The 27,931-nt window shown below is 33.0% G+C and overlaps 2 protein-coding genes across 12 annotated transcripts in view; one reads left to right on the forward strand and one right to left on the reverse strand.

The window, feature by feature from the left end:
* LOC111515066 (serine incorporator TMS1) overlaps nucleotides 1-27,931 on the forward strand; it is a 275,478-nt gene that overhangs the window by 106,207 nt on the left and 141,340 nt on the right. The gene's annotated exons all lie outside the window — the stretch shown is intronic.
* Nucleotides 11,321-27,289, reverse strand: LOC141482816 (uncharacterized). Of its 4 annotated transcripts, none has more exons than XM_074176692.1 (10): nucleotides 24,034-27,289; nucleotides 23,121-23,329; nucleotides 22,851-22,970; nucleotides 21,773-21,877; nucleotides 20,788-20,895; nucleotides 20,016-20,123; nucleotides 15,465-18,755; nucleotides 15,347-15,406; nucleotides 13,056-13,301; nucleotides 11,321-11,546 (listed from the first exon to the last, which is right to left on the reverse strand). In XM_074176692.1, exons 2-7 carry the CDS (start codon nucleotides 23,323-23,325, stop codon nucleotides 16,969-16,971), a joined length of 2,433 nt encoding a protein of 810 aa, XP_074032793.1. In that variant the 5' UTR covers nucleotides 23,326-23,329; nucleotides 24,034-27,289; the 3' UTR covers nucleotides 11,321-11,546; nucleotides 13,056-13,301; nucleotides 15,347-15,406; nucleotides 15,465-16,968. The 4 variants fall into 4 exon arrangements, with proteins under 4 accessions (XP_074032793.1, XP_074032799.1, XP_074032786.1 ...); XM_074176698.1 differs by lacking the exon at nucleotides 24,034-27,289 and adding an exon at nucleotides 23,657-23,882; XM_074176685.1 differs by lacking the exon at nucleotides 24,034-27,289 and adding an exon at nucleotides 23,597-23,882.

The following is a 27,931-nucleotide window of genomic DNA, read 5'->3' on the forward strand; positions in this document are numbered from 1 at the left end:
GATGGCTTTTGGTAGTTCTCCTACCTGTTTTTCTACCTGAGGGTTGTTAATGGCTTCTGGCGGTTCTCCTACCTGCGATGGTTCATTATCAATTTGTGTTGTCTTTGGTGGTTGTTTTAATTATTGTTTTCCAAATCCTTGGGATGTTTAGTGAGTCATCCCTTTTGTTGATGAGGCCTTGCTTTTCGATTTCGATAGCTTCCCTGATTTGTCGTATTCTTGGGTTTTGCACCTGTGCTATCTGTTTTGTGGACTCAAAATTAATCTTGTGACCTGTTTGTAGATGGTGTTGAAAGAGGCAGAGGAGGTTTGTTTAGTTCTTATCGAGTTTTTGTGCTCCTGGGTTCTGGCAGATATACGTCTGTTGGTCTGACCGATATATTGTTGTCCACAGTCCTCGCATGTGATGCTATATACTCCTTGGTTTTCTAGGGAAATTCTCTCTTTCGGTCTGGGCAGCCAACTGGATATCGTTTTGTGTGGTTTGTAGGTTGTCCGAATGTTTTTACGTCTTAGTATTCTCCCGATTTTGTCGGTCACACCTTTGATATAAGGTAGTGTCACAGATTGTCTGTCGTGTGAGAGTCTTCTGTCGATCTAGTGGATGTTTTGTTGGTTCTTCTTTGTCTGTCGATGGCCTTTTGATAATGCCATCTGAGATGATGGCGAAACGTCGACTATCGAATAGTACACAACGGATGAACACCCGGAAAAACAACACATCATATATATATATATATACATATACACACATCGGAAAAGTCTAGGGATATTTTTAAAAATGGCAATTTTTTTTTAGATCGCTTTAGGAAAAAAAAAAGTTGACGGGTGATTATTAAACGAATGTAACTTACAACAAAATTTATTAAATGGTCAAAAATACTGAGTGCGCATATAAGCAAAACTAAAAAAAAATATGGCTCTTCTTTGGCACCCCGAAAAAAAATCATAATACAAAAAAAATTGGAATCAGTACAAAGTATGGCCTCCACGCTGGTTTATTACGGCCCCACATCTATCGTGCATCGACAAAATGAGATTGTCAATGTCTTGTTGCGGTACATTTGCCCATTCAGCGATTAAAAGCTCTCTCAATTGAAACGTTGTGTGAATGTTCCCCATACGCGGAGTAATTCTTCGTTGAAGCATGTCCCACACATGCTCGATGGGATTCAGGTCCGGTGATTGTGCTGGCCATGGCAATACATCAACTCCTTCGTTGGTGAGCCAGTCAGTCACTAGACGCGCGACATGTGGACGAGCATTATCGTGCATTAGGTGGAAGTTTTCACCAACAGCACCAGCAAACGGACGGACGATAGGTAGAAGAATGGTGTCGAGGTACTGTCCAGCTGTGAGGGAGCGATTTGGAAAAACGAGATCGGTTCTGCCGCCGATCATGATTCCGCCCATAGCATTACTGTACCACCTCTGTATGTGTGGACTTCTTGGACGTGTCTTAAACGTTCATTATTTCCAGGTCGTCTCCACAGTCTTACTCGACGAGAATCTGGATGAAATCCAAATCTGGATTCGTCTGTAAACAAAACTATGGCCCAATCATTTGCATCCCAGTTTTGATGTTCTTGACACCACTCTAATCTTCTACCGCGATTGCCTCTCGACAAAGGTGGACGTCTAAGTGGCCTTCTGTGTGGAGATCTGCTTCATGCAGTCGATTTCTGACAGTATCACGACCAATGGTTCCCTGGTGCGTCTGCTGCAACACGTTAACCAACTCAGGTGCTGTGATTGTCGGTTGTCTTCTTGCGGTTAAGACCAAAAATCGGTCTTGAACTGCAGTTGTAGCGCGTCCTCGCCCTGGATGTTGTTCGGCTGGACTGCCAGTTTCACGGAAACGCCGCCACAATCGACTGATAACACTTTGGGAGACCCCCAAACGAAGAGCTACATCATTTTGTCGCATGCCACCTTGAAGAAGCCCTACAGCTCTATTCATCTCAGCCAATGGTAAGTGATGGCGTTCCATGTTAAAGCACAATATTTCCAGTTTAATTGCTGAGCAAGAACTGCATAGAATGTACAAACTCGACACTTTCAGATTATTCATTTTAGCCAAAAACCTACAGTTTGTAAAAAACTTGATAAAAGATTAGTTACCGTTTTTGCAGGCTTTGTTCAACCCATAGAAATCTACAGGGTGGTCGAGTGTACCAATTTAATCGAAATTAAACGACCTCATGCATTTATTTTTATGATATTTAGTATGGTATAAAAATATCCCTAGACTTTTCCGATGTGTGTATATACAAATAGATACATACATTTTTGATTTATATATTCGTTTGGTTTCGTAGGTTCAGCAGTCAAATAATGTGAAAACTTTATATGTTATATAATATATATATATATATATATATATATATATATATATATATATATATTATATATATATATATATATATATATATATACCGGGTGTCCCATATTTTATGTGACAGGCAATATCTGGTTTGTTGAAGGAGATACACAAAAATGTTTCATACAAAAGTTTTAGGAGTTCATGAGAGCTATATTTTGATATAATTTTTAAATATACAGGGTGTTTGGTGTAGGTGCTACAGACCAAAATTCCATTTTTTAAATAGAACGCCCTGTATATCATTACATATTCAGATGCTACGTTAAATTCTGATATCATTTCATGTTTGGTTTTTGAAATTCGGTTACGGCGTTGTTGAGTTATTGCTTAAAATGTAAAGTCTTGAGAACGACTATTATTTTTTAAAATATCTCATACAATTATTCTCTCTGCATCAGATCACATGAAAATTAGTCAAAATTTTGGTGTTCGAAGTAATGGTTTCAATTTTGAGTTGTGGAATTCAGTCAGGAATCATTTTGAATATGAAACAATTGCGAAATTGAAAGAGGTGTATTCGAAAACAAATCTTTAATTAATAACAATGTAAATAATATAACTTAATAAATCATTTCATAAGAATGGTAGGTACCTAGAAATAAGTCATAAAAATTGTTCAAAGTGATGCCCATTAGATATTATACAGGCTTCGAAACGTCGAATCACTTCTCTCGTACAAGTCGCTCTTATAATATTAGGCGTAATATCACTGCACGCTAGTCGAATTTTCATTTCAGATCATTCACATTCAAAGGGGGAGTAGTGAAAACAATATCTTTTAAATAACCCCATAGGAAAAAATCAAGCGGTGATAAATCTGGGGAACGAGCCGGCCACCGAATTGGACCCTTATTACCAATCCTTCTATTTGGGTACGTTCTATCCAGATATTCAGTAACAACCTGTGAATTGTGAGGAGGAGCACCATCTTGTTGCCACCAAATTCCTTGTCGTTCTGCTATGGGAATATCTTCCATCAACTGGATCAAATCATTTTCTAGAAAATGTAAATATCGCAATCCATTGAGATTTTCATTGAAAAAGTAAGGTCCTATGATGCGGCCATTGAACAATCCACACCAATACATTAATACCCCAAGTAGTTTGAAAATTACTTTCGCGGACCCAGTGGGGATTTTCTTGAGACCAATAGTGACTGTTATGTCGATTCACAACTCCATTATTGTGGAATCGCGATTCATCGCTCCACAAAATTTGACTGAATATGTTAGGACTTTCATGTAATATTACCTGAATACAAGCAATGAATTCAAGTCGTCGTTCAAAGTCCGTGGGTTTCAAACCTTGTGCCAACTGAATTTTGAATGGGTGGTATTTATTTTCTTTCAGAATTCTCTGTACATTAGATTTACTCACACCGACTTCTTCTGCAAGAGTACGGATAGAAACATGTGGATGATAATAATATAAGCCAACACATTGATCTCTAAATCTTCAGTTCTAACAGATCTCGTATGATGACGATGCTTTATAGTAGAAGGAAATGACCCAGTTCGCATTTTTCTACAACTCTCGAAAAAGTCATTCGTGACGGAATGGGTCTGTCTGGAAAACGTTCTTGGTATAGACGTTGTGCTTGACGGCAGTTTTTCTGACATTCCCAAAAATTAATAACATATCAATGCAATCACTTGGACTAAACGCGAAAGGCATACTGGAGTTTTCGCACAAAGAACACAGTTACTGTTTTGCAAAGAATCACTGAATCGAACTGACAAGTAGATACAATTCAACAACATTTTATCAAATGTTGTTGAATTGTATGGCATCAACAAGCATAAGCTACTTGATGAAATTGTGCAATATAAAGCAATTCACCCTCAAGTTAGTCACATTCTCAAGAATTTCAATATTATATTCAACTGATATCGATATCGTATCGTAGAGGTGAGAATAATGGTTTTTATTCAGTAGTAGTCTAGTTCAATTTAATAAAAGATATAGACTGGATTCGTGTACGAGTAAATAAGTTTTTTTGAAACTTTATATTTAAGGAAAGTGCAATAACTCAACAACGCCGTAACCGAATTTCAAAAACCAAACATGAAATGATATCAGAATTTAACGTAGCATCTGAATATGTAATGATATACAGGGCGTTCTATTTTAAAAAATGGAATTTTGGTCTGTAGCACCTACACCAAACACCCTGTATATTTAAAAATTATATCAAAATATAGCTCTCATGAACTCCTAAAACTTTTGTATGAAACATTTTTGTGTATCTCCTTCAACAAACCAGATATTGCCTGTCACATAAAATGTGGGACACTCGGTATATATATATATATATAATATATATATATATATATATATATTATATATGTCTATTATATGAGTGTTGATAATATTTAAACAAATCTGTCCACAACCATGTTGATACAAAATTTCGGCGTTGAACTATAGTGTATGTTCTAACTTTACTTTATATGTTATATATATATATATATATATATATATATATAATATATATATATATATATATATTAATATAATATATATATATATATATAATATATATATATATATAATATATATATATATATATATATATTATATATATATATAAATATATATATATATATATATATATATTATATATATATTATATATATATATATATATATATATATATATATATAGAAAAAAGTAGTCTTTTTGCTGACTAGTCAGAAAATAAGTGAAACAATATTTGGGTATGTAGCAGGCCAAAATTTAGTGTACTCTTATAACACAGATTCCAAGCTTTCGATAATAATCTTTATTATCATCATCAGGGATGCTACAATAAGGGTAAAAGACAGTCATATTTATAAAATACTAATTCAAAACAACTTACAGTGCATGCGAGGTTATATGGCAGGTTGAAAGAAATATGGACGTAACATAGGTATATGAAAAATTACTATGGTGACACTCAGGACGTTACAGACAAACAATATATAGTAGATTTAATGATATATCATTGTATTATCAAAATCCTCTTCAAGGAACAGGTGGTTTTTTTAATTTCGTTTAATTTCGTTCGTTATTCAACTTCGTTTCTGTACATGGGATCTCGTAAACGATAAGAGATAGAGTGTCGGTTAAATTGTGCAAAGTTGCGTATTTTAGAGACCTATTCAATGATTTAAAGAAATCGAATATAACTCTTTTGGTTCTGGAGATATACAGGAAAAACCAAAAAACCCAAATTATTTTTATGACTATATCTTCTTTATTCGCAGACATATTGAAAATCAGTCCACATTTTGCTATTGGCACTTAATTGTGGGCTCTCAGAATATATCCATGAATCTTTTATACAGGGTGTCATCTGACTTGAGCCACCCCCATCTTTGAATTTTTAATACGGGCCTGTATTTTTTGTTGTAGTTTTTTGGATCGTAGACGTATATTTCATACTGAGAAATTGAATTCAATTTTATATTACGGGATGTTTCGGTAATATTCGATTATAACTGTGAATTATTCCCTTTTAAATTACGGCCCTGGAAATTAGTTGATTGTGGTGAATAAAAACATAATAGCAACTTTTACGTCTCCCTATGTATCGTAGAGTTTTTCGAGAGTTTGTTTTTTTTTCATTTTTAGGTACCTATTCTCTATTGTCTGAGCGTTTTCTACAATGAACTTCCAATAAGAAAACCTTTTATGATTATTTGAAACATATCTACATCAAACATATATTATGTGTTTTAATAAGCAGAAAAAGAAATGATAGCAAAAATAACACCCGAAACGAACACTATAATTGTAATGAAAATTGAAATGAAGTAATTTATATAGGTACCCAAAAAAATTATGGGAGCAATGAATGTTCGAATTGGAGTCCTTCAATTCGAGACACTTTTAAACTTGATTTTTCATATGATTTATTGCCCTCAATACACTCATTTGCTGCATTGTTTGTCTCATAATGGAAGGACTCCAATTCGAACATTTATTGCATAATTATTTTTTTTACTGTTCGTTTCGGATATTATTGCTACCATTTTTTTTTCTGCTCATCAAAACATATATAATATATTTTTGTTGTAGATATGTTTCAGATAATCATAAAAGGTTTTCTTATTCGAAGTTCATATATATATATATATAATATATATATATATATATATATATATATATATATATATATACAGTGTGTCTCACTTCTCATGGAAACACACCCCCGTATCTTTCGTAATATTCGAGGTAGAACAATGAAACTCTCAGGACTGACGGAAATGCTCAAAATGCACCTACCACCTGAATGGGTTGGCCAAAGTGATATACACTGTCCGCCACTCGCGATGGAACACCCCATTTTTACGGTTAAACATGTTAGGGGGCAGAATAGGCTCAAAATTCCTTCAGATTCATGATCAGGACTACCAACTTACACTTTTTTCCTGAAAAAATTTCAGTCCTGAAAAATCCGAATTTGTCTCACTTCTTATGGGAACATCCCCGTATCTTCCGTAATATTCGATGTGGAACGATGAAACTCTCAGGACTGATAGTAATGCTCAAAATGCACCTACTACCTGAATATATATATATATATATATATATATATATATATATATATATATATATAATATATTATATATATTTATATATATATATATATGTATAGCTACGTATAAATTCGAGGACAGTATAAAGTATATACTGTATATCCTATATACTATATACTGTCCTCGAACGAACACTTTCATGAACAAAAATGTACCATTATACTGTCCTAGAACTATAATTGAAATCTTAGTATAAACTGTTTTATACTGTCCTCAAACATAGATTTAGATATATAAGTATAATCTATTATACTGTCCCCGAATACATTTATACTAGCATGGTGATGAGGCTCCATAATTGGAAAGGAAATATAATTTCGAAACTATTGATGGAGAGCAGTAAATTTTGATTTCAGCGAACTGAATGCCGTACATTCCAAAATAAATTATACAAAAATTTTATAGTTTTTATTCGTGTTAAAAAAGTACTCGCTTAGGTACTATAATATATTTCAAAACAAAATTTTAACATCTATGAATTTTTCAATAGCAACAAGATGCCAGCATATTATTATTCAAGTAATAAAAATCATTGGCGCCATTGACAAAGACGTTACTCCAACAGTGGAGAATTTGAGAGTGATTTTCCATCAATTCAATAAAATTTTCTGGATTTCTGAGTGTCCAATGCAATTCAGTAGAATTTTTTCTGATTCTTGAATGATCGAATAAAAAACGTGGTTAGAAGTGCCTTCTTTGACTTTGGTGGTTGAATATTGGTATGGGTGATGTTTTGAGTATGAAAAAACAACTGCTAAGAGTTTTTCGGATTGCTGGAAAAAATGCATCTTGTGGCGTATTCTTACTGCAGATTCATATTGTACGTTTGTTCAAATCAGCCCAGTGGAATTTTTTTCAGATTTTTTAATAATTGAGTGAAAAAACTTGTTTTTAAAACACCCAATAGTTAATTTCACAAAATCGATTTCCTCTGAGATGGAAAAAATAATCAAACATGGTTTTTTTTCCTAGCCTGATATTCAATGCTATTTTTGAAACATAATATATTGTCGAGTATGAGAAGAGTTGCTTAAAATATAGTATCATGTACTAGTGTGGCGAGCAAAGATTACACCAACTAACTTATATATGTTGATGTACTCTTTTGGTGGCGAGGCTCTGATTGTAATTCATGCCGATCCCGCTGTGCGTCGCCTGGAATGTTTTTTGGGCGAGTACAATGGGGTAACTTAGAATTAGCTTGTACTAAGGATAGTTGTTACTTATGTATTTTTCATGGAACAGTCTCAAACCGATCCCGTTTCGCATTGACACCTGTGTCAAAGATCATTGAATGCGTGACGGCGTGTAACTGTCGACCTCACACTTACGAACTTCACCACTGAATCTGTGATGGCTTTTGCCATCACAGGTGTTCGTATAGGCTACTATATATATGAGCACGATTCGAAGTATAAGTAAAAACGTGGAAAACAAAAATTATATGGCGCTCCGTAGCGTCTTGTTCATATTCAGTGGCGCAATTGCTTTTTCGGCTGCAGGAAAAACCGGAAAAATCTGCAGCACCATATAATTTAAATAATAGTCTTTATTGAGTGAAATAGAATATAACAACCAAGAAGCGAAGTTCAAAACTGCAGTGTAGAACACTATAGGTTTGATCTACCACTTAACCTTCACAGCCAGCTACGAGAACTGGCAACAAAATTATAACAAATACAAAAAAATGGGCAACACCAACGATGTCAAACTAACTAAACGTGAAAAGTTTGTTTGGCTCTAGAATAACGCAAACAATTGACAGTTTTCCTACGGAACTTGCGAAGACTCCGCCAGTGACGGTTACTTAAAAAGGGGTGGAGACAAAAAATTGAAATTTTAAAATACTATAATGTTTTTTACATTATATCAACAGATACAGAATTACTTTTGGTAATTCACTTCGAACATGTTTCCTATGTTAGCACACAGAGAGGATGATAGAAAATTATATTTTCCGGCATTCCACCAACGACGAAAACGAACCTCGACGAGGTTACGTGCCGCAACTGTTTAAACACGAACTAATTCGGCCCTTTCGTTTACTTACGAAACAAACCGAATGTCTCAGCTAATCAGTTGCGTCATTTGCGTAGGAAAAATTGGCATTATTTTGGGGACACTTTCTTTTGTTTACTTCTCCCTCTACCTATATCCTATATGAGCTCATTGGGCAACACTTAACTGTTGCAGGATTAAGGGTGTGATTATGAACCCTCGATCCGATGCGAGTTTGACGTGACTCAACATGCCTTTCGATTCAAGCCATCAAAAAAACACAGCATTTTTCTCCTACGGCTCGAGTGTTCATAATTCCACCACAGATAACCATCCGACCAGCGTCCATGGTTTCAGATGTTACATTCAGCCTTACGTTAAAGCATTTTCTGGCGCTCATGTATTCAAAACTTTTTAGTCTGTGACTCAAATACATTCATTCCGGTGTTGAAACGATGACGTCACATCAACTATGATTTGAAACGTATTCATGATTCAAAACTATCGTGAGGTTGGTTTTGAAACGAAATTTGACGTTACGTTACGTCAGTTGTGAGTTTCTGTATTATTTTGATCGTTAAAGTTTATACCTAAAGTGCGGAAAACTTTTTATAAAATACGTTGTAATGATATACAAAATAAAGCTGAAAAATTATTGTATGCACAAATATGATTCTAATTGAGGTTAGAGAAAATTGAAAAGTTTGTTTTTATCTCAAAGTAATAATAAGACAGAGTTGCCATGCTTATACCAATACAATAGGTACATGTATTTTGAAAATGGGTATCGTTACTATCTGTATAACTTATGGGCTAGGTGGGGTGGCGGGTAATGAGGGGTTATGGAGAGTTTGTTTACATTTGAAGTTAGTTGGACCATAAAACAGTGGCTGTTGGTTCAGTTGATGATCGGAGGGATATTATATATTTATAAAATAAATCATTTCAGGTGAAAATGTATTCTGTTTAAATAGTTCCTACAGGAAATCTGATTTATTATTACTGATAATGGAAATGAGGCCAGTTTCTCTATCACCTACTAGATTTTTATTTATGAATGGTTTTATAATAAAGCGCTTGGTTTACTGGGTTAAAATTAAATTATTTCAAATGAACTAATTCATAACAATGATAAATGTTTATTAAATTATAAAACAACAATAAAAATTAATTGGCGATAAATGATAGATGTTAATTTTTAAAAGTAATGAACTTTGCTTCATATAATTAGATGAAGAAATTTGTGATTCATTCTCAGATTTTATGAACAAACGAGTTCAAAAAATTGATCATTAAAAACATAAAAAATATCCCTTTTTATAATGTCGGTCCACAAAGACCCCTAGATACCAAGTTTGCATGAAATCATTTCTAATCTAAAATTATTCATATTGGATCTCACAAACCGTACCGCTTGTTTATCAAATCTGAGAATAAATCACAAAATTTTCATCTGATTTTATGAAGCAAAGTCATTACTTTTGAAATTAACATATTATATACTATCCCTCCAATTATCAACTGAACCAACCGCCGCTGTTTTATGGTCCAACTTACTTCTCGTAAACAAAGTTATGCTGCCTTCAATGTAAGGATGCAAAAGGCATCTCTATTGTCTTTTGTTACTCCGAGGTTTTTTTATTGAATTTGACATCTGACACAAATTGAATCATTCCATTCTGGCGAATCTTATAATTGATGACGTCACTACGAATCGTTTTTAAATACACGCTCGAATACGAATTAACACCAGAAAACACCTCTAGCTGAGTACAAGTATTTTTAACACGATTTTCTGAGGATATTTTTAGTAACAATTCAGTTGAAGCTCTTTTTGCAGCCTCTTCAATATCGTCGTGAACACAATTCCTCACTATTCTTCATTATATCCGACATTAAATACCAGCAAGAACTTAATGTCAAAAATGTGTTTTTATAGAAATATTAAAATTTATCTGTTTTAGTATGAAAACGACAGTTATACAAAAAACTTTTTATTATTGCTATTCCGGAGCAGAATTTCGGAAAGTGTGGGGAGAAAATTAAAAACAGAAAGTGTGGTGAAAAAATAAAAATAACGGAAATGTATGATATTTGTGTTAAAAGTAAGTTTTATTTTTTCATGAAATTGCTCAACTCGCTACACTCGTTTCACAAACGTTTTCACTCACAAAATAAAACCTTACTTTTAACACTCATATCATGAATAGCTATATAGTTCAATGGGAATTTACAATTTTTTTATAGTTCAACCAACATTATTTTTTATATCATCATAATAAATATCCTTATATATGGTATACACTATCGATTAATGAGAAATATTGGGATAGGTAAAATAGAAATAATGAAAAAGTGCTTTAATAAAATCTTTAATAAAATCAACCAGTATTTTTCTTCTTCTTATTCGTGTTATTGATGAACGCTCTCAACATTTCTGGTGTTCTCTTATGAAAAACACTATTGTGTTCCAAGTATTTCTTGACAAAAGGCTGTGGATGGTAATGTATTGGTCCTCAGTTCCTTTCCAAAAATTCGAAAAGATTCTTTTTTTTCTGGACTTGTCCATCTGGTTCTTTTTACTGTAAATTAAATTGGAAATAGAAAAATTACCAAATAAATATTATACCGGGTGACCGCTAAAATAGGGTAATCGCAGTTTGAAGGTTTGACAATGTTTCGTGGTGTATTTCATCAGTTCGGATTTCCATTGTGTAACATAACATAAATTGATTAATTAAAGGATTTCAAACCAAGTTACGTCATGACGTTTCGATTGTTAGTATCCACAATCGTCTTCGGGTGATAACTGGACATCTGACTATTTATAGGTCATTCCCTCTTCTCTCTTTCTGCTACATTGGTTTTAACGGGAGATGACCGTTTGGCGGGAGTTGGTCGTTTTTTGCTTTATTAGAGGTTTCCATATGTTATGTATCTCTACGCTAGCTTGACTAAATGCGTTGTTAGACAATGGAAGTCCGAACTGATGAAAAGGGTAATCGCTGCCACTCCAATACCTCAAATGATAGTTGGGTGAAATATTGCTGCAATTCTCAATATAAATGCCATCTTTTGACATACCATACAGAAATTCTGGGATCATTTTTTAAAAGTATTGGAGTCAAATTTTGTTAAACTGCTCATGAAAACCCACCGACAACTTCAATATTCACGTAGCAATAAATATATACAATAAGTCAAAAGTTAAAACTAACGAGGAGAGATACATACAACAGTTTTCACTTTTGGTTTCTGTTAGAGTTTTGATATAGGGGATGTTTCTTCCCTTTACGGGGTTTGTTTACGAGATGGAGTTGTTACTAGTTAACAATCTTTCTCTCAGATGAAGGTTTCATATATGTAGCGGAGCCGTGTTGAAATTGATCGAGTCCGAGATACTTTACTGTCTGGGTAGAATTCCTGTACTGACGAGAGGTAATACCTCGAAACCGCGGTCTGCAGATGATTTATTCGAATTATTTCAGCATGGTCCCGCTACTGGATGAACGAGAGATATCTGCGAGACTTGCCTCTGTGAGTAATCTTGCATAAATGTCTGCCGGATATAATTCAATATCCAGCGTGGTATTAGCCGGGGAAGTAGTTGTTTTTCGACAGATGTTTACCAGACCCCACTGTATAGGACGTTGGGAGAGATTAATATTTCGAAATATTTATTTCCTTATACATACAATAAGTTTTTGAGAATGCCGAATTCAAATTCACTACTCTTATTATGATAGTTTTGATACTTATCAAGGGTGTCTCGTTTTCGTCAACCGCAAGCTGTAACTCCGCCATTTTTTTTCAATTTCAAAAAATAAAACAAAATCAGTTGTTGAAAAACATAGAACTCGTGCAAAAAAATCTATTATTAATAAAATTAAATGTTATATTTATATTACTTTATTGCAGGATTGTTTCTGGATCACAATCTTGATTTGTTTATTGAAATCTGATTGATAACTTAATAGTAAATTAATAGCTTGCGACGTTAATAAGTAATGCTTAAATAATTGAACTGTGCTAGCATGAATTCTATTTTTTTCAACATCCTCGAAGTAGTAAGATTTACAACTATAATATACCTTTTTTTAAATTTTTCTGCTTTGATGTACTCAAAACTTTTGCTTTCTGTTTCTTTATTTGGTTCGAAATATAACCCCGCACTTGTCCAATGGATCGATTTAATGATTCCCTTTCAATAAAAATGTTGCATTCGCCGACAGAAGGCATTTCGCAAGTGTCTATGTAAAGATGGAATTCCTCGTCTACCTTTTTTTTCTCTTCTTTAGTCCAGGATAGTTTGCGGCTATTTCTTCCAGTAATGGAAACTGAAAAGTGTTCATAGTAACAGAAATATCATTCATCCAAAAGTTCTAATCATTTGATTTTCAAATATCTGTAACATTACCACTGAAATTTCTGAAAAGTTTCCTTGAGTTAGAGAGTGGCACAAGAGGCATCACTAATCACACAATAAGAAGAAACAATGAACATAGTAATTCATAAGATAAACATGATGTATGTGTATATTTTTGTTAGTGAAACATTGAAAAAATTAATATTATGGATTTTTTTCAGAAATTCTGAATCCACTCGGATTCAGCATCCCCTAATACACATCCATTTCATGAAAATAATAATAAATCGTATTATGCAGTGTGCAGCATGAAGTTCGCAGCAAATGAAAACTTCCATTATTGGTTTTTAAAGAGAATTCATTACTGAACGTAAATTTCATTGTCCAAAATTAAATTTTCTATAACCGCATACAGGGGAGATTGAAAAGCAGATAGTGTTTCAAGAAAAATATGCTCCTACAACTTTATTTTTCACAGGTGAATTCAAATTCAAGGGAAAATATTGTTCGGAATGAAATATTGAACTAGAAATCAGAGTCATATCAACATATGGACAATTTCCTTTTTCAAAATATCCCACTTACTCCTGATCACTTTGTACTAGATAAGAAATAATAAGCCATCAGATGATATATTGTTAGATATAAGAATACATTTTATGGAATTCCTCGCTTTTCTCCATTCCATTAGGAAATCACTTTCTATGAAAAATGTAACGCAGTTTCTGAAATTCTTGGTACAAATAGTAAATAAACCTAAATTATCCTCATCGTACGATACCAGAATGAAAATGAATGTGTATTTGTAGTATGAAAATTAATTCATTTCCATTTTGTTATGGAGAAGATCCAGTTCCATTTACTATTTACAACAATCTGTCACACACTTCATATAATGCAATTTTCCAATTGAAGGAAGAAAGGAAAGAATATCGGGAGACTGATGTTATACCTAATAATAAGAGACAATGAAAAGTTGAAAAATAAAATTGATCATAGGTGGTTATGAAATTTCTGGATCAAAGTTCGATTCTGAACAATATTTTTCCCCCGACTTCTGATTATACTGTGAGAAATGAAGGCATAAGATTTCTGGATCAAAGTTCGATTCTGAACAATATTTTCCCTCGACTTCAGATACCGTGAGAAATGAAGGCATAAGATCACAAAATTTAAAAACAACATGTTCTTTTTCCTTCGTATAACTGAAAATTCAATTCTGGTGTATTAAATTTATGTTTTGAATGGGGCAGAGGTTTATATAAAGAATTCATTTTTTGAGAAACCAATGATAAGAGTTTTCAATATGCTGAGATCTTCATGCCGAACACTGTGTTCATAAATATTCCTCAGTAACTGATGGAGCAAGTAGTGGAAAAACTATCGCCATAAATGTGAAAAATACTTTTAATTTCTAAGTTACTTTGAAAATACTGAATTCTTCAATAATTTTTTTTGTGGTATAATCGTTTAAGCTGAAATTTCTTAGATTTTGATTATACAGCTTTTCAAAGTATGTTTATTTTATTCTGAATTCAATGATGCATTCTGACCTTTTTTACCAATAATCATGATTACCTTTGAAACATGATTCCCAGTTACACATTTTTTTCAGTTCAGGTCTGTACTCAAAGATTTCAAAATTCAAGGGACGGTCTAACACTTAACAAATTATTCATGCGATATGGCATTGATACAGTATGAGAAATACTTGAAAAAAATTGCTTATTGAAGCCGAGCCCTATTCAAAAGTTCCTATTCATGAAAAGTGCATGTGAAATAGTGTTTTTTTATCCTGCTCTTGCTTCAACAATAACATCAGAAAGATAGAAATTAGGAAATTGAAAAACTTGAAAATCGAAACTTGTTTTGGAAAGTTTATAATTCTCCATGAATGACCCATCTGTTATACAACTTTTGCCTCATTTGAACAAAAGCGTATTTATAACCATTTCCGATATCCCCATTTTGGATATCCTTATCTTAGACTCACTATTACAATGTTCAAAATCGTACCTGTACTTTTATTGGATATATCTCGGGAATTGTTATTGATCTCATCCAGCTTCTGAGAATCTGAAAATTATTTTTACATCAGTTTCTCTTAATTTAATGTGATCATGTAAATCTGTACCTTTACTTTCATTGGATATATCTCGGTAATCATCATTGCTCATCTCCAGGTTCCCCTCAGAATCTATAGAATTATTAAAACATATTAAATATTCCACACAATTATCCTAAATTGACAAAACTGAAAAATTAACATTTTTCAGATAACAGCAGAAGTGACTTTATAAATCATCAAAAATACATTAATTTATCCGTGAATTATTTTCGCCAAATAACACTTGTATACTGTATCCTGCTAAGTTGGGTCCTATACTGCCAAATAGATTTTAGCGTTTTCTGAAAAATTATTTCTGAGTTGATGTGTGACTTGTTTCAACATAAGATTGAATATAAGATATTTGAGGGTTTTTTTGAGAAATAAATATGGAAAACTAACACAAGTAAGCTTAATGAGCTTCAGTTTCTATAAAGTAAAAATGAATTTTTCAATTTGAGAACCAGTGCTTATGCTATACACTTCCTAAAATTTTAAACAAATTTTAATAAAAAAAGTGAAATTGAATAATTCAGTAATTATATGGTTCAGTTTAATGAAATTCCATAAAAAGCACTGGTCATGGTATTTTTTGAAGTTCTATTAGTTTTCAACGGTAGTCCTGTCAACTTGAAAATATAATAAAATTATTGTTTGAATAAATGAACATTTGGAACCTTTGATGTGAACATAATTCAAGAATAGGAATTACCCAAACACCAAAACAATGTCAACGTTTTTTTTCTTCAAAATCAAGTGTGGTCCTACGTGCTTCTGATCACGACCACTGATTTTACGAGAGCCTGGAAATTGAAAATTTTTAAAGCAATATAAATTCGGATGAAGGTCCGATCCAGTTCTCTGCATCCTTTGAGTTCAAAATACAAAATATCAAGGTCATTAATCATCATTTTTCAAGAACTGTGTACCAACAAAACATAAAGCAGATAAGTAAGTAATCAAGAGTAGATAAAGTAAATATTTTTGGTTAGAGTGGAGCAAGAGTGTTATTAGCTCGAATCAGTATAGGAAAGACTGGACTAGAATTGAGTACATTTATTTCGGACTTCTATCGTCTTATAATTTGAAAAATTCACTATGTATCAACTGCTACTATCCGCAGTGAATATTGACAAATTTTTAAAGGTTTACGAATTTAAATATTATGGCAATCTTAATTATAGTTAATTTAATTGGCTGCTATTGATGAATAACTCTTCCAGTTTTCTACCTGCTACCTGCCCATCATTAATTGGGGTGACATTAATTTGTCAGCTTCCTGACTTTTGCCACATTTGGTAGTCTGTAATGGTATTACAGGAAAATGGAGAATTTAATGTCACCTCAATTAAAAATGGGCAGGTAGCAGGTAGAAAACTGGAACTAATCAAATTACCTATAATTAAGATTACCATACTATTTAGAGGATTGTAAACGTCTGAACACAACTGCGGATAGTAGCAGTTGAAACGTAGTGAACTTTTCAAATTATAGTATGATGAAACTCCGAAATGAACATACTCAAGTTACATCACAGTCTACAACCTTCAAATAAACTTTTTTGATTGGCGAACACACGTCGAGTGGAATGGACGTTAAATGAGTCTTGAGAGAGATTTCCATCTCCATCTCCTTGGGCTTTTTCCAGTATATTAGACATTCTAACTATGTCTTTTGCTACATTTGGCAGCCTGTAATGGTCCAAATGAATCTTTTCATTATGACCCAAATAATCTGCGATATCTTTCAGTTCCGTTTTACCCAAATCCATCGTAGCACATTTGGTCGCTATATGCTTTCTGAGTTGTGTTCCTCGTAAGGTATTTGGCTTTTCTGCGCCACATAATTTTGAGTATTGGTTCATTAATTTACTAGCCGAAAGATGACTGTGGGAATTGCCAGGCAGGCCAAATAAATATGTATTATCAGAACTGACTCCTGCTTCATTTCGAAATTTTAAAAGCAATTTGAGGGCAATAAAGTTATCTTTGTTTACCATCACAGGTACTCCTCTCATCAATTTACCTCTAATCAAAAAACGTACATAATTATTTACTTTCTTCTTTTCATCTGAGTCTAGATGCCCTAATATTTCGTCATTATCTTCAAGTCTTTCATAATTAAAAAAATCTGAAATTGCTACTCTCTCAATTTCACCAGCTCTTCGCCGATTGAAAAACTGTAATGAAGTTAGGGTCACACTTAATAGTTCTTTCCAATCTTGAAAAGTAAACTTGTCATTGAGTTTCTTTATGAAAATGCTTCGGCGGTTATCCAAAAATATTCTTAAATGCTGAATGTCTTGAGACGACGGAAGAATATTTTTTTTCTTTCTGTTTCTCTCCAATTGATTTTCCTGTACAGTTTTATTGATGTCATGTGCAAGACCTTCTTGTAGGAGAAGAAGAAAGTCTTTGACCTCTTCTTGTCTGGTTTTATTTTTTTGTTTAATATACTCTGATATCATATAGAATGCAATTTTCTTGAGATGTGACCCTATTGCAAAAGCAGTTGCTGGACTTTTGTATCTTCCAGTTTCTTGATTCAAGCCACACATTTTATTGATGCTTGAAATACAATTTTCGTAGTGAAGTGGATCAAATATCTCTTCCAATTTAATTTTAGGTATACCAGAAATCTCTCTAAGGGTTATCAGAAATGTGGCAACACATCTCAATTTTGCTCGTATCATTTTGTACAGATGGTGAGATCTATATTTTTGGCATAAGCGATTTCCAAACAAAATTATTACTTCATCAGATATAATAGTTTTCGTTACTCTGTCATCACAAAGTGATGGCAAAACACTGCTTCTAAGAATATCACTGGCTTTTGAGGAGATGAACATACTTTTCTGCTTAGACATTAAGAAGACATCTTTTGCTCCCTTGATCCTATTTTTTTGACATTTCCGGTAATGAGCTGTTAACGACATTTTTGAATACATGCCGCCACAATTTCCACAGGGCCTGAATTGATCGGCTGTTCTCTGCTTGGATGTAGGACACCGAACAACAATCAAATTACCCTCTAGATTGTATTTATTTTGGGTATTATACAGGAAATCCCCTTCTACACGAATTTTTTGTATTAATTGACTTCTGGAGATGTCCTTCTTAGGGAGTCTTAAAAACTCTGCAACTGACTCTTCATTCTTGTGCTTGTTCTCTAAATGACGAGCAAATTTTGTTTGAAGCTTCATACAGTATTTACAAAAATGAACTTTTGATTTAGTCCGATTATTTGACTTGAAGACAATTAATTTTTTGTAATCCATATCTGGAGTTGGTAAGTATATTGGAGCAACAATTTGATAATCTGCAAAGCGAAATACATTATATGAATTTAAACGAGAGTGTTCATTTATAAAGAAGCACGTTATTTCATAACTCTCCCATAGCTGGCTGGCAAAGTAGCCATATTCTGAAGCTCCTTCATTTCGATGTGACGATAAATGATATACTTAGTGTTCGAACATACCCGAATGATAATATATTATCAAATACTATCATACATTCCTGAGTTAAGAAAGAAACATTTCATTCTGAACCTATTTCGTCACTGCTATATTGTGTGTACCCATGTTTCAATGCTTTCAATATACTTTTTATCTCCGCATTCAGAGGTTTAGTTTAAGAGTAGATCTAATTCTTCCAATTTTTTAAAGGAAAAGTGTCTGTTAACATTGCATCATTCGGGTAAGTTCAGAGACTATTTGGGCATGGTGAAACTGGTACAACAAAATAAAAGTGCGTCAGACAGTGGGTTAAACACCATGTGTAATTTATTACTATTAGTTTTATAGCGATAATATAAACAACTGAAAAATGAATCTTAAGTTATTTTCGGTTGACGAGGTCTAATAAAATTAAAAATGATCCTATAATGGATAAAAGAATGTAATGAGATATGTGATGCTGACCATCAAAAATTTTTCAAAACAGTGGCCAGCTAATTATATACCGTGTGTAACAGGATCATGGTACAACCTCATTTTTCTGTTATTTTTTAAAATGAATGAGTAAAATTTGGCACTTCATAAAATATATTTGTCACTAAACTTTCGAACTGAAGAAAAGAAGGGGGTGTACCAGATTCTGTCACACATGGTTTGGGTATTTACTTGGGTTCAATTTTAGAACTGAATTGATATGACGGTTCTTTATCAAATATTTTTTGTTACTGTATCCACGAAGGCCTCCAAATTTCTGTGCAGTGAATCTGCATTGATACAGTAACAGAAAAACATTCACTAGAGAACCGCGAGACTATTTCAGATCTGAAACATTCCCAAAGTGAATAAGACCTCACAACTATTTATGAAATCTTTATATTTTTGGCATTTGTGCATGCTAGAATTTTTGAAATTTAAGTAATAATGTTTATAATGATATTTTCAAAAAAAGTTATACAGAGTTATACAAGTTAACCCCTTGAACTTCTGGAATCAAAACTGAAATATTATAATACGGTTAAAGAAATTGTTTACGATTACAATTGCGCTCTCTAGTGACAAATCTTTACAAACAATGGTTTGTAGGTATCCATCGTTTAACAGACACCCAATACAATACTCACTTTCATTTCTGGTCCGGGCAACTTCTGAAATTCTTGGTTCAAAGTCGGCATCCATTACTGAGTCATTATCAACTTTATTTGGATTTCGTGATTTTTCATTCTCGGTAGCTGGAAAGTAAAAATAAATCAGAAAAAAAATCGCCTGTACTCTGGTCAATTTTCATGATTATGGCATTGAGTAACCGAAAAATTGGCTTCCGTTACAACTTTTTCGTATTCTAATCCACAAGCCATGCTATTATCCATAAATGATATCCATAAAGACTACGATGTCTAACCGGCCTTCTTACAGGTCACTGTCATTTGAATCATCATATGCAGAGACTCAGACTGTCGGAAGACAGTGTGTATCGCCTATGTTTGGAAAATGATGAAACAGCAGAGCATAACTTTGTGCCTGCCCCGCTGGGGACCGAATCAGGTTTTTAGAGTTCGGCAGAGTCTTACTCTTACCATCTGACTTGCAACACCACCCAACATACAAATTAATCGGCTTCGTTAAAAAGCTGGGTTTATTTGGTTGAGTGTGTGAGCCACAATAAACCCTTGCGGGTTGCGGTGGAGGGTCGAATAGACCCACTCACTTCAGACCTAACCTAACCTAAGTGTTTAGCTCTAAAAATTCTGGAATCAGTAAAAATTAAAATGTTTTAATAATGTTAAAAAAACAGTTTAGCATGCCAATTTCATCCTCTAGTGGCAAATCTGTATAATGAATGGTTTCATAGATATAGATTTTCATCCTTAAACAGACACTCAGTACAATATTTACTTTCATTTCTGGTCTGTTCAACATCTGAAAGTCTTGGTTTAAAGTCGGCATCCATAATAGAGTCATTGTCGACTCCATTTTGGTTTTCTGATTCTTCATTGTCGACAGCTGGAAAGTAAAAATAAATCAGAAACAAAATCGCCAGTATTCTGGACAATGTTTATGATTATGGCAATGAGTAGTAAACAGAAAAGTTGGTCTCGATTACAACTTTTCTTCATTACAAATCCACAAGTCATGCTGTTATCCAGAAATGCATAATTTCTGACCGAAGCTGAGTTGTAAAGACTGTAACGGTAGATGACAGAATTAATAATGGCATAGTATTCTAGAAATCACTGCCCAGTGAAAAATGTGCTGGGTTGTAAATACTGTAACGGTGGATGACAGAATTAATAATGGGATAGTATTCTAGAAATAACTGTCCGGATTTTCAAATTCTAATATGAGGGTACCATTTTGTCTTAAAAATGAGAAAAAATTCTATTTTTAATTTTAATTTCAAAAATGAAATCATGAACTTCATTCAGTAACTTTATTTATTTTAGCTTTCTACATATCTCTTTTATTTATCAACATCTCAATAAGGAAAATATAATTTGAATAACCCTGTATATTTGATAATTGATAATGTTTATGTTACAAAGGTATATTATTTTAACATGTTCTGTCGTTGTTGAGAGGTATACATTTAAACATTTTTTTTCAGAAAATTTTGAGAAAGCCTTAGAAGCATTCATTCTTGATGAGAACAATTAACTGAGTAGAAAAAAGTCATTATATGCTAGAACATTTTCTGAGAACGAAAAGAAGATATGAAAAGTGATTAGGTGTTTACTTTCTGGATTCAATAGACGTTAAATGTTATCATACTGTTAAAAAACTGTTTAGCATGCCAATTGCACCCTCTAGTGGCAAATCTGTTTAACGAGTGGTTTCGTAGATATAGGTGTTCATCCTCAAACAGGCCCAGTACAATACTTACTTTCATTTCTGGTCTGCTCAACATCTGAAAGACCTGGTTCAAAGTCAGGATCCACAACTGAGTCATCATCTTCATCTTGATTGTCTGATTCTTCATTCTCGGTTGCTATAAAGTGAAAATTATGAATTAGAAAAAAAATTGACAGTATTTTGTATGATGCTCATGAACATGTCAATGAGTAACCACAAAGTTGTCTTCCTTTCCAAATTGTTTGCAAAGTTTTGAACATTGTCAGAAAATGTTATGATTACCTTTTTTTATCTCTCCTAATTGGTGGTGAAATCTGAATGATCAATAAAAAATAATACAGGGTATTTCAAATTCGATCCTCACCATTGGGATCTCGGAAACTATGAGAGATACTTAGATGGTTAAATTGGGACAATATTGCGCATTTACCTGACTAACAATATGCAGTTGAGAAAGTTCTGAAATTTCGAGTATATTTGGAGATATCCTAAAAAAACAGAAATTTCATAAAATGGTTTTTATTTTTTTAGGGCTTTATTTTTCGAGGGATTCGAAAATAAATTTGCACTTCCACATTGCTACTTTTTTCCTGATACATAATGGTGTTTTCAGACTTGCTATCCGACGTTTCATCTTCCGGCCACCATCATAACAAAGAATTGGAGATATTGAAAAATAAAAATTCTAATCACAATAGGCTTTGACTTTGATATTTCTAAATTTGACTTTCACTCTGTAACACTCAATGAAATTTTGTTATTGTACAAGTCATTGAATTTTTGGCGAAAAATGGCTTTCACGAATGAAGAAAAAAGATATATGATACAAAATATATTTAAACTTGTATCTCGAAAGACAACCACATCGAACTATGTTCAAGTTATTGGATCAAAATCTCAGCAAGTTTGGTTCATTTGAAAAGCCGAAAAAAATTGTTAGTCAGGTAAATGCGCAACTTTGCCCCAATTTAACTGTCTTCATATCTCTTATAGTTTCCGAGATCCCAATGGTGGGGATCGAATTTGAAACACCCTGTATAATCCGGTAGCACAAAAAAGTTCTGTGGATATTGAATAATTGTTTATGGGATGGACTTAAAAGTACTCACTTTCAGTTGCATTCTGCCTAACATCTAAAGAATTGTTATTCTCATTAACACTCTGCATATCATCATCTCTATAACTTTTCTGGGCCAAAACATCTACTAGTGCCACTTGTGGTATGGTACCTGTAATTAATTAACAGAGGGAATGATGACTGAATTTTGCATTGTGGTTAAAAATGAACATTCTAAATAGTTCACATTAAAAACTAGACATGTAACTAATGTATATTATGAACCCACCAAAACTGCTGTAATGAATGCATGGTAACTCACCGAATTTCTTATTTCCCTGTTCTTTCTTTTTATTTTCGAGCAATGTTCTGCTATCATTATATTCCATTGGAGTAGCCTCATAATAGCCCATTCCTTTATAAGGGGCCCACACTAAATTATCCTCAATGGGAGTAATTTTATTTGTTGACACCACATATAAAATATTGTCGTCAACAAACCTCACAAGACAATATTTCTTGGACATATTCCTAAAAAATAGAAATGATAAAGAAAATTTCATAAGCCTACACCTGAGAGTACAGTAATGTTTATTCAATTTCGTGTTAATTCTCAATTCGCAGTGAGGAAATTTACTCTAAACCTTATATTTTTTTTATTTGCCACGCACATACATATTTGACGAAAAACTTGATTTTTAATTGAAAGGCAATTTTCGATTATAGTTCTTCGTATAAGTAAAGAAGGGTGGTAAATTCTGTAGTCAGGTGGGACACGTTTGCACTCAAGAATCTTACCTGGGTACCATGATTCACTAATTTATTTCATAATGATATCGCAATAAACGAAATAATTACCAAAACAAAAATTATTATCGCCACCCTTGCTTCTCAATCACAAAGGATTTGCCGATTGCGTCTCCCTCTCTCTCTGTCTAGGTTCTTTTGGCTATTGCTTCCTTGCGGCGCATTTAGCTAAATTTGCCGATTGCGAGTTCGATTGTAGATTTTATGTTGTCTCAACTCTCAACTGACTGACGCGCATATAAAATTTGTTGGTGTTGAATTCGTAATTCATTCTTATTCATAGGTTTAGTTTTGGTAACGTTGCATAAACCAAACATTAAAGCATCTGTTCACTTGAGAAGCCGACTTTTTTTGCGATCTTTGAAAGTGTCATGTTCCATCAAATGAATAACGATAAACAACGAAACAAATTAACTATTATAACTTACCTGAGTATTTTCCAAGTTCAGTATTGCCAATCGAGCAATCACCAAAAATCTACAAGGCAAATCTTCAATCTATAAATCTTATCCCGAGACTTCAAATCGAACACCTTCAGCTCCCATTCAATGATCTGTGAACTACTAGATTAGTAACTTGTCGGGTTTTACTTGTCACTGTCTTCACAGCATGCTGTTGTCACTTGAACGTCCACTTGTCGCGTGTCTGCGCTTGGCCCTTACCCCCCCGTCTCCCTCGTGTTTTGATGCAACAAACCGACCTGCTTATAGTACAGAAGACAGAGACAGAAAATTTGCACATATTTATAGAAGGCTAGTTTTTTGTCAGTTTGTTGTTTCGTGTAACACGTTATGAGAGTCTACCACTCCGATGATGTTGCGTTCACATACAGTGAGTTTCAAAAGTTTGCAGAAGTTCGGCAACTTTTTTATTATCGATTTGTCAGAAAATTTTATTCCTCATAGAAATTGGTGCATTGCGGAAAAATTGCATATGAGTTGTCAAAATATCAAAATTAAAATTCCAAAGAGTGTTCAGAAGTAAACTACCTTCATTTTTGACATTATCAAAAGAGTTAATTCAAAGAAGCTGTAGAATATTGAAAACATATTATTTTCTGTCGCTGCCTCCCGAACAGGGTCGTCATAAAAAAAATATGATTTTATTTTGAGGCCACCTGTGGAGCTCTGTGATCTGTCAACTATTCCCGTTTTGAGTATATACATATTTCACAATCCAACTGTGTTAACGTTGAACATGGGAATGTTATATGCAAATAAATTAGGCAGAGTATACAGGGTGACCCGTAAAGACCACGTCAAGCTTAAGAAGAATGTAGATCAACACTCCACCTGATATGTAAAAATTTCCATTATAACGTTTTCGATAGTTATTTTTGTATCCAGCGCACGGGTTGCAAACGAACTTTCTTCTTTCTACAAACGCCCAAAAATATTGTTCTAAAATAAGTTATATGTTTAGCTTAATATAAAAAAATAACGTGAAGAACTCTAAATAATTGAGTTGGAAATTCACAAGCATAAACATTGCGGGTGCAACCTGTTAAATGATCAAATCGATTTAGTTTACTCGCTGGTTTTTAAATTGGCACATCCGCATTGTAAACTGTAAATTCAGGTACTCAATCAAGCCAAGTACCTCTATTAGTACCTACAGAGGTGGTATATAATGGCTAATGTAATGAATCATTGTTAGTTTATTGTATAAGTTTGAAAATGTTCGTATAGGACGAAACTGCAGTAACGTTAGTTACAAATAAAAGTGGTAAAAATCATAGAAAGTTTCATTTATCCTTTCTTCATCATAATTTTTGTATCGATTTTTCATATAATTAAATAATAACATTCACATAACTCGTCAGCCATATTGAACCGCTATTTTGATTTTATGAATTTTGGCAAAAAATCATAAACCCCGAATCCGTGAATTCCCACATAACAATTATGAATCATGACAATTATCAAGAGAATCGGATCATAATCACAAAACTTAGCCGCTATCTTGATGCTATCATCTTAATTTTATGGATATCGACAACTAAACCATAATTTCTGAACTCAAATTTTCCTAGATATAAATTTTCAATGAAATCGGATAATAATAAAAAAGTATCTGCCATCTTGGAGCCAATATCTTGATTATATGAAAAATGTCGCCAAAAACCCAACATTCCGATTTTAAGGATAATCTTGATTTTCTGATTGTTGACAAAGAATCATAATCATTAAACCAAGAACTCCCCAAAAACAATTATGAATCATACCACTTATCAATAGAATCGAATCATAATAAAATTCATCTCGTAGTCACATTCTTGACTCTATAAATATTGCCAGAAAAATCATTATTTTCGTCCCTAAAAACCTCCAAATACTAAGTTTCAATTCGACAAAAATCACATAATCCGTCCGCCAGCTAGGAGCTACCGTCTTGATTTTATGGATATCAACAACAAAATCATAATTTCCTATCCGAATTTTTCCACATACCAATTTTCAATAGAATCGGTTCATAATAAGAAAAACCCATCGGCCATATAAAAACCGTCATCTGGAGTATATGAATATTACATAACATTTTAATATTTGTTCCGAAAACCAAATACCAATTTCTTCATATATTTGAACAATAATCACAAAACTTGTTCTTCATCTATTCATATATTGATTTCGAGAAGAATCGAACCGTAGTTACAAAACTCGTCCGATATTTTTGAGCCGCCATTTTGTTGTCACCGGAATTATCAACACCTGTAAAATAACAAGTTATTCCGACGACTCAAAGTGGGTCTAAATTTGGACAACTCGTCCTCCATCTTGATTGTATGATTATTGAAAATAATCATAATATTTTACCTCAAGAACCCCCACATAATGATTATGAATAAAATAGGATCATACTCACAAAACTCGTCTCTCATCTTGAAGCCACCAACTTGATTTCATGGCGAAAACAAAATCAATTTCTGATCCCGAATTTCCCCACATACCAATTTTAAATGGAATTGGGTCAAAATAAAAAACTCACCTGCCGTCCTTGGACCTGAAAACCCCCACATACCAATTTTGGAGCCGCCATCCTATATTATGAACAAACATTCATAATCTCCGACCCCGCAAACCCTCATATACTAGTTTTGAAAAGACTCGGACCATAGTTACAAAACTCGTCCGCCATCTTGGAGCTGCCATTTTGTTTTTCTCTAGCAATAATTTCATTTTATTGTCACCATAATTATCAATACCTTTAAGTTAACAAGTTAATCGGACGACTGAAAGTGGGTCAAAAATGCACAATAGTTACATATGTTCAAGGGAGTAAACAACTCATCTATTTCTATTGTTTTCATAATATTCATCTACCCTATTCTCGAATTCGAGCTTCACTTTTCATAACCTCTGGCAATTCATTCAATCCGAAGGACTAGAATTATTGCGATAATTGTCAGTAGTGATGTTAGTGAATGAACTTCCCATTGCAATTTATATTTTGAAATGTTTTCCATCTAATCCCAAATGTCCTCAAATTGAATTAGTCCTCGGAATCATTTCCGATATGGTATGTCCTCAAACTATAACAAGGAGCTCCCATTGTCCCCAAAATGGTGGTGTACCTGAACTTACAGTTGAATATAACAGAAAAGTTTGAGGACAGTCCTCAAATAGCCGTTTTGTCCCCAAACTCACAGTTACTGGAGAAAACTGTCCTCGAAGTCACAGTTGGTCATATATATATATATATATATATATATATATATATATATATATATATATATATATATATATATATATATATATATATCACTCAAAAAATTGAGGCAAACCGCGGACACGTGTTTCTGGCTATTGGCCTCCATTTTTTGAGTGTTCTGTCCACAAATTTGTATCTTTTGATTTATTAAACACACTCAATAACATCTTTATCTCTGAATATATATATATATATATATATATATATATATAAATATATATATATATATATATAATATATAAATATATATATATATATATATATATATATTAAATTCTACAAAAAGGATTTGAAGCTTTATCTTCTATTAATTATCTGCGAGCGCTTTCGACAGTTGGTAGTACTATCATCTTCTAGGCACTCCTCAAACTCTAGAAAGCACTCGCAGATAATTAATAGAAGATATAAAGGTTCAAATCCTTTTTGTAGAATTTAATATTGAAATACTCAAAAAAAAAGAAAATTTGTTGCATCAATCAAAATATATATATATATATATATATATATATATATATATATATATATATATATATATATATATATATATAATATGCAATGAACAAATATATATATATATATATATATATATATATATATATATACAAATAGAGATTT

Source organism: Leptinotarsa decemlineata, unplaced genomic scaffold, assembly GCF_025532065.1.
Source record: "Leptinotarsa decemlineata unplaced genomic scaffold, Ldec_3_MD MMD2_P_RNA_scaffold_14, whole genome shotgun sequence".
NCBI lineage: Eukaryota > Metazoa > Arthropoda > Insecta > Coleoptera > Chrysomelidae > Leptinotarsa > Leptinotarsa decemlineata.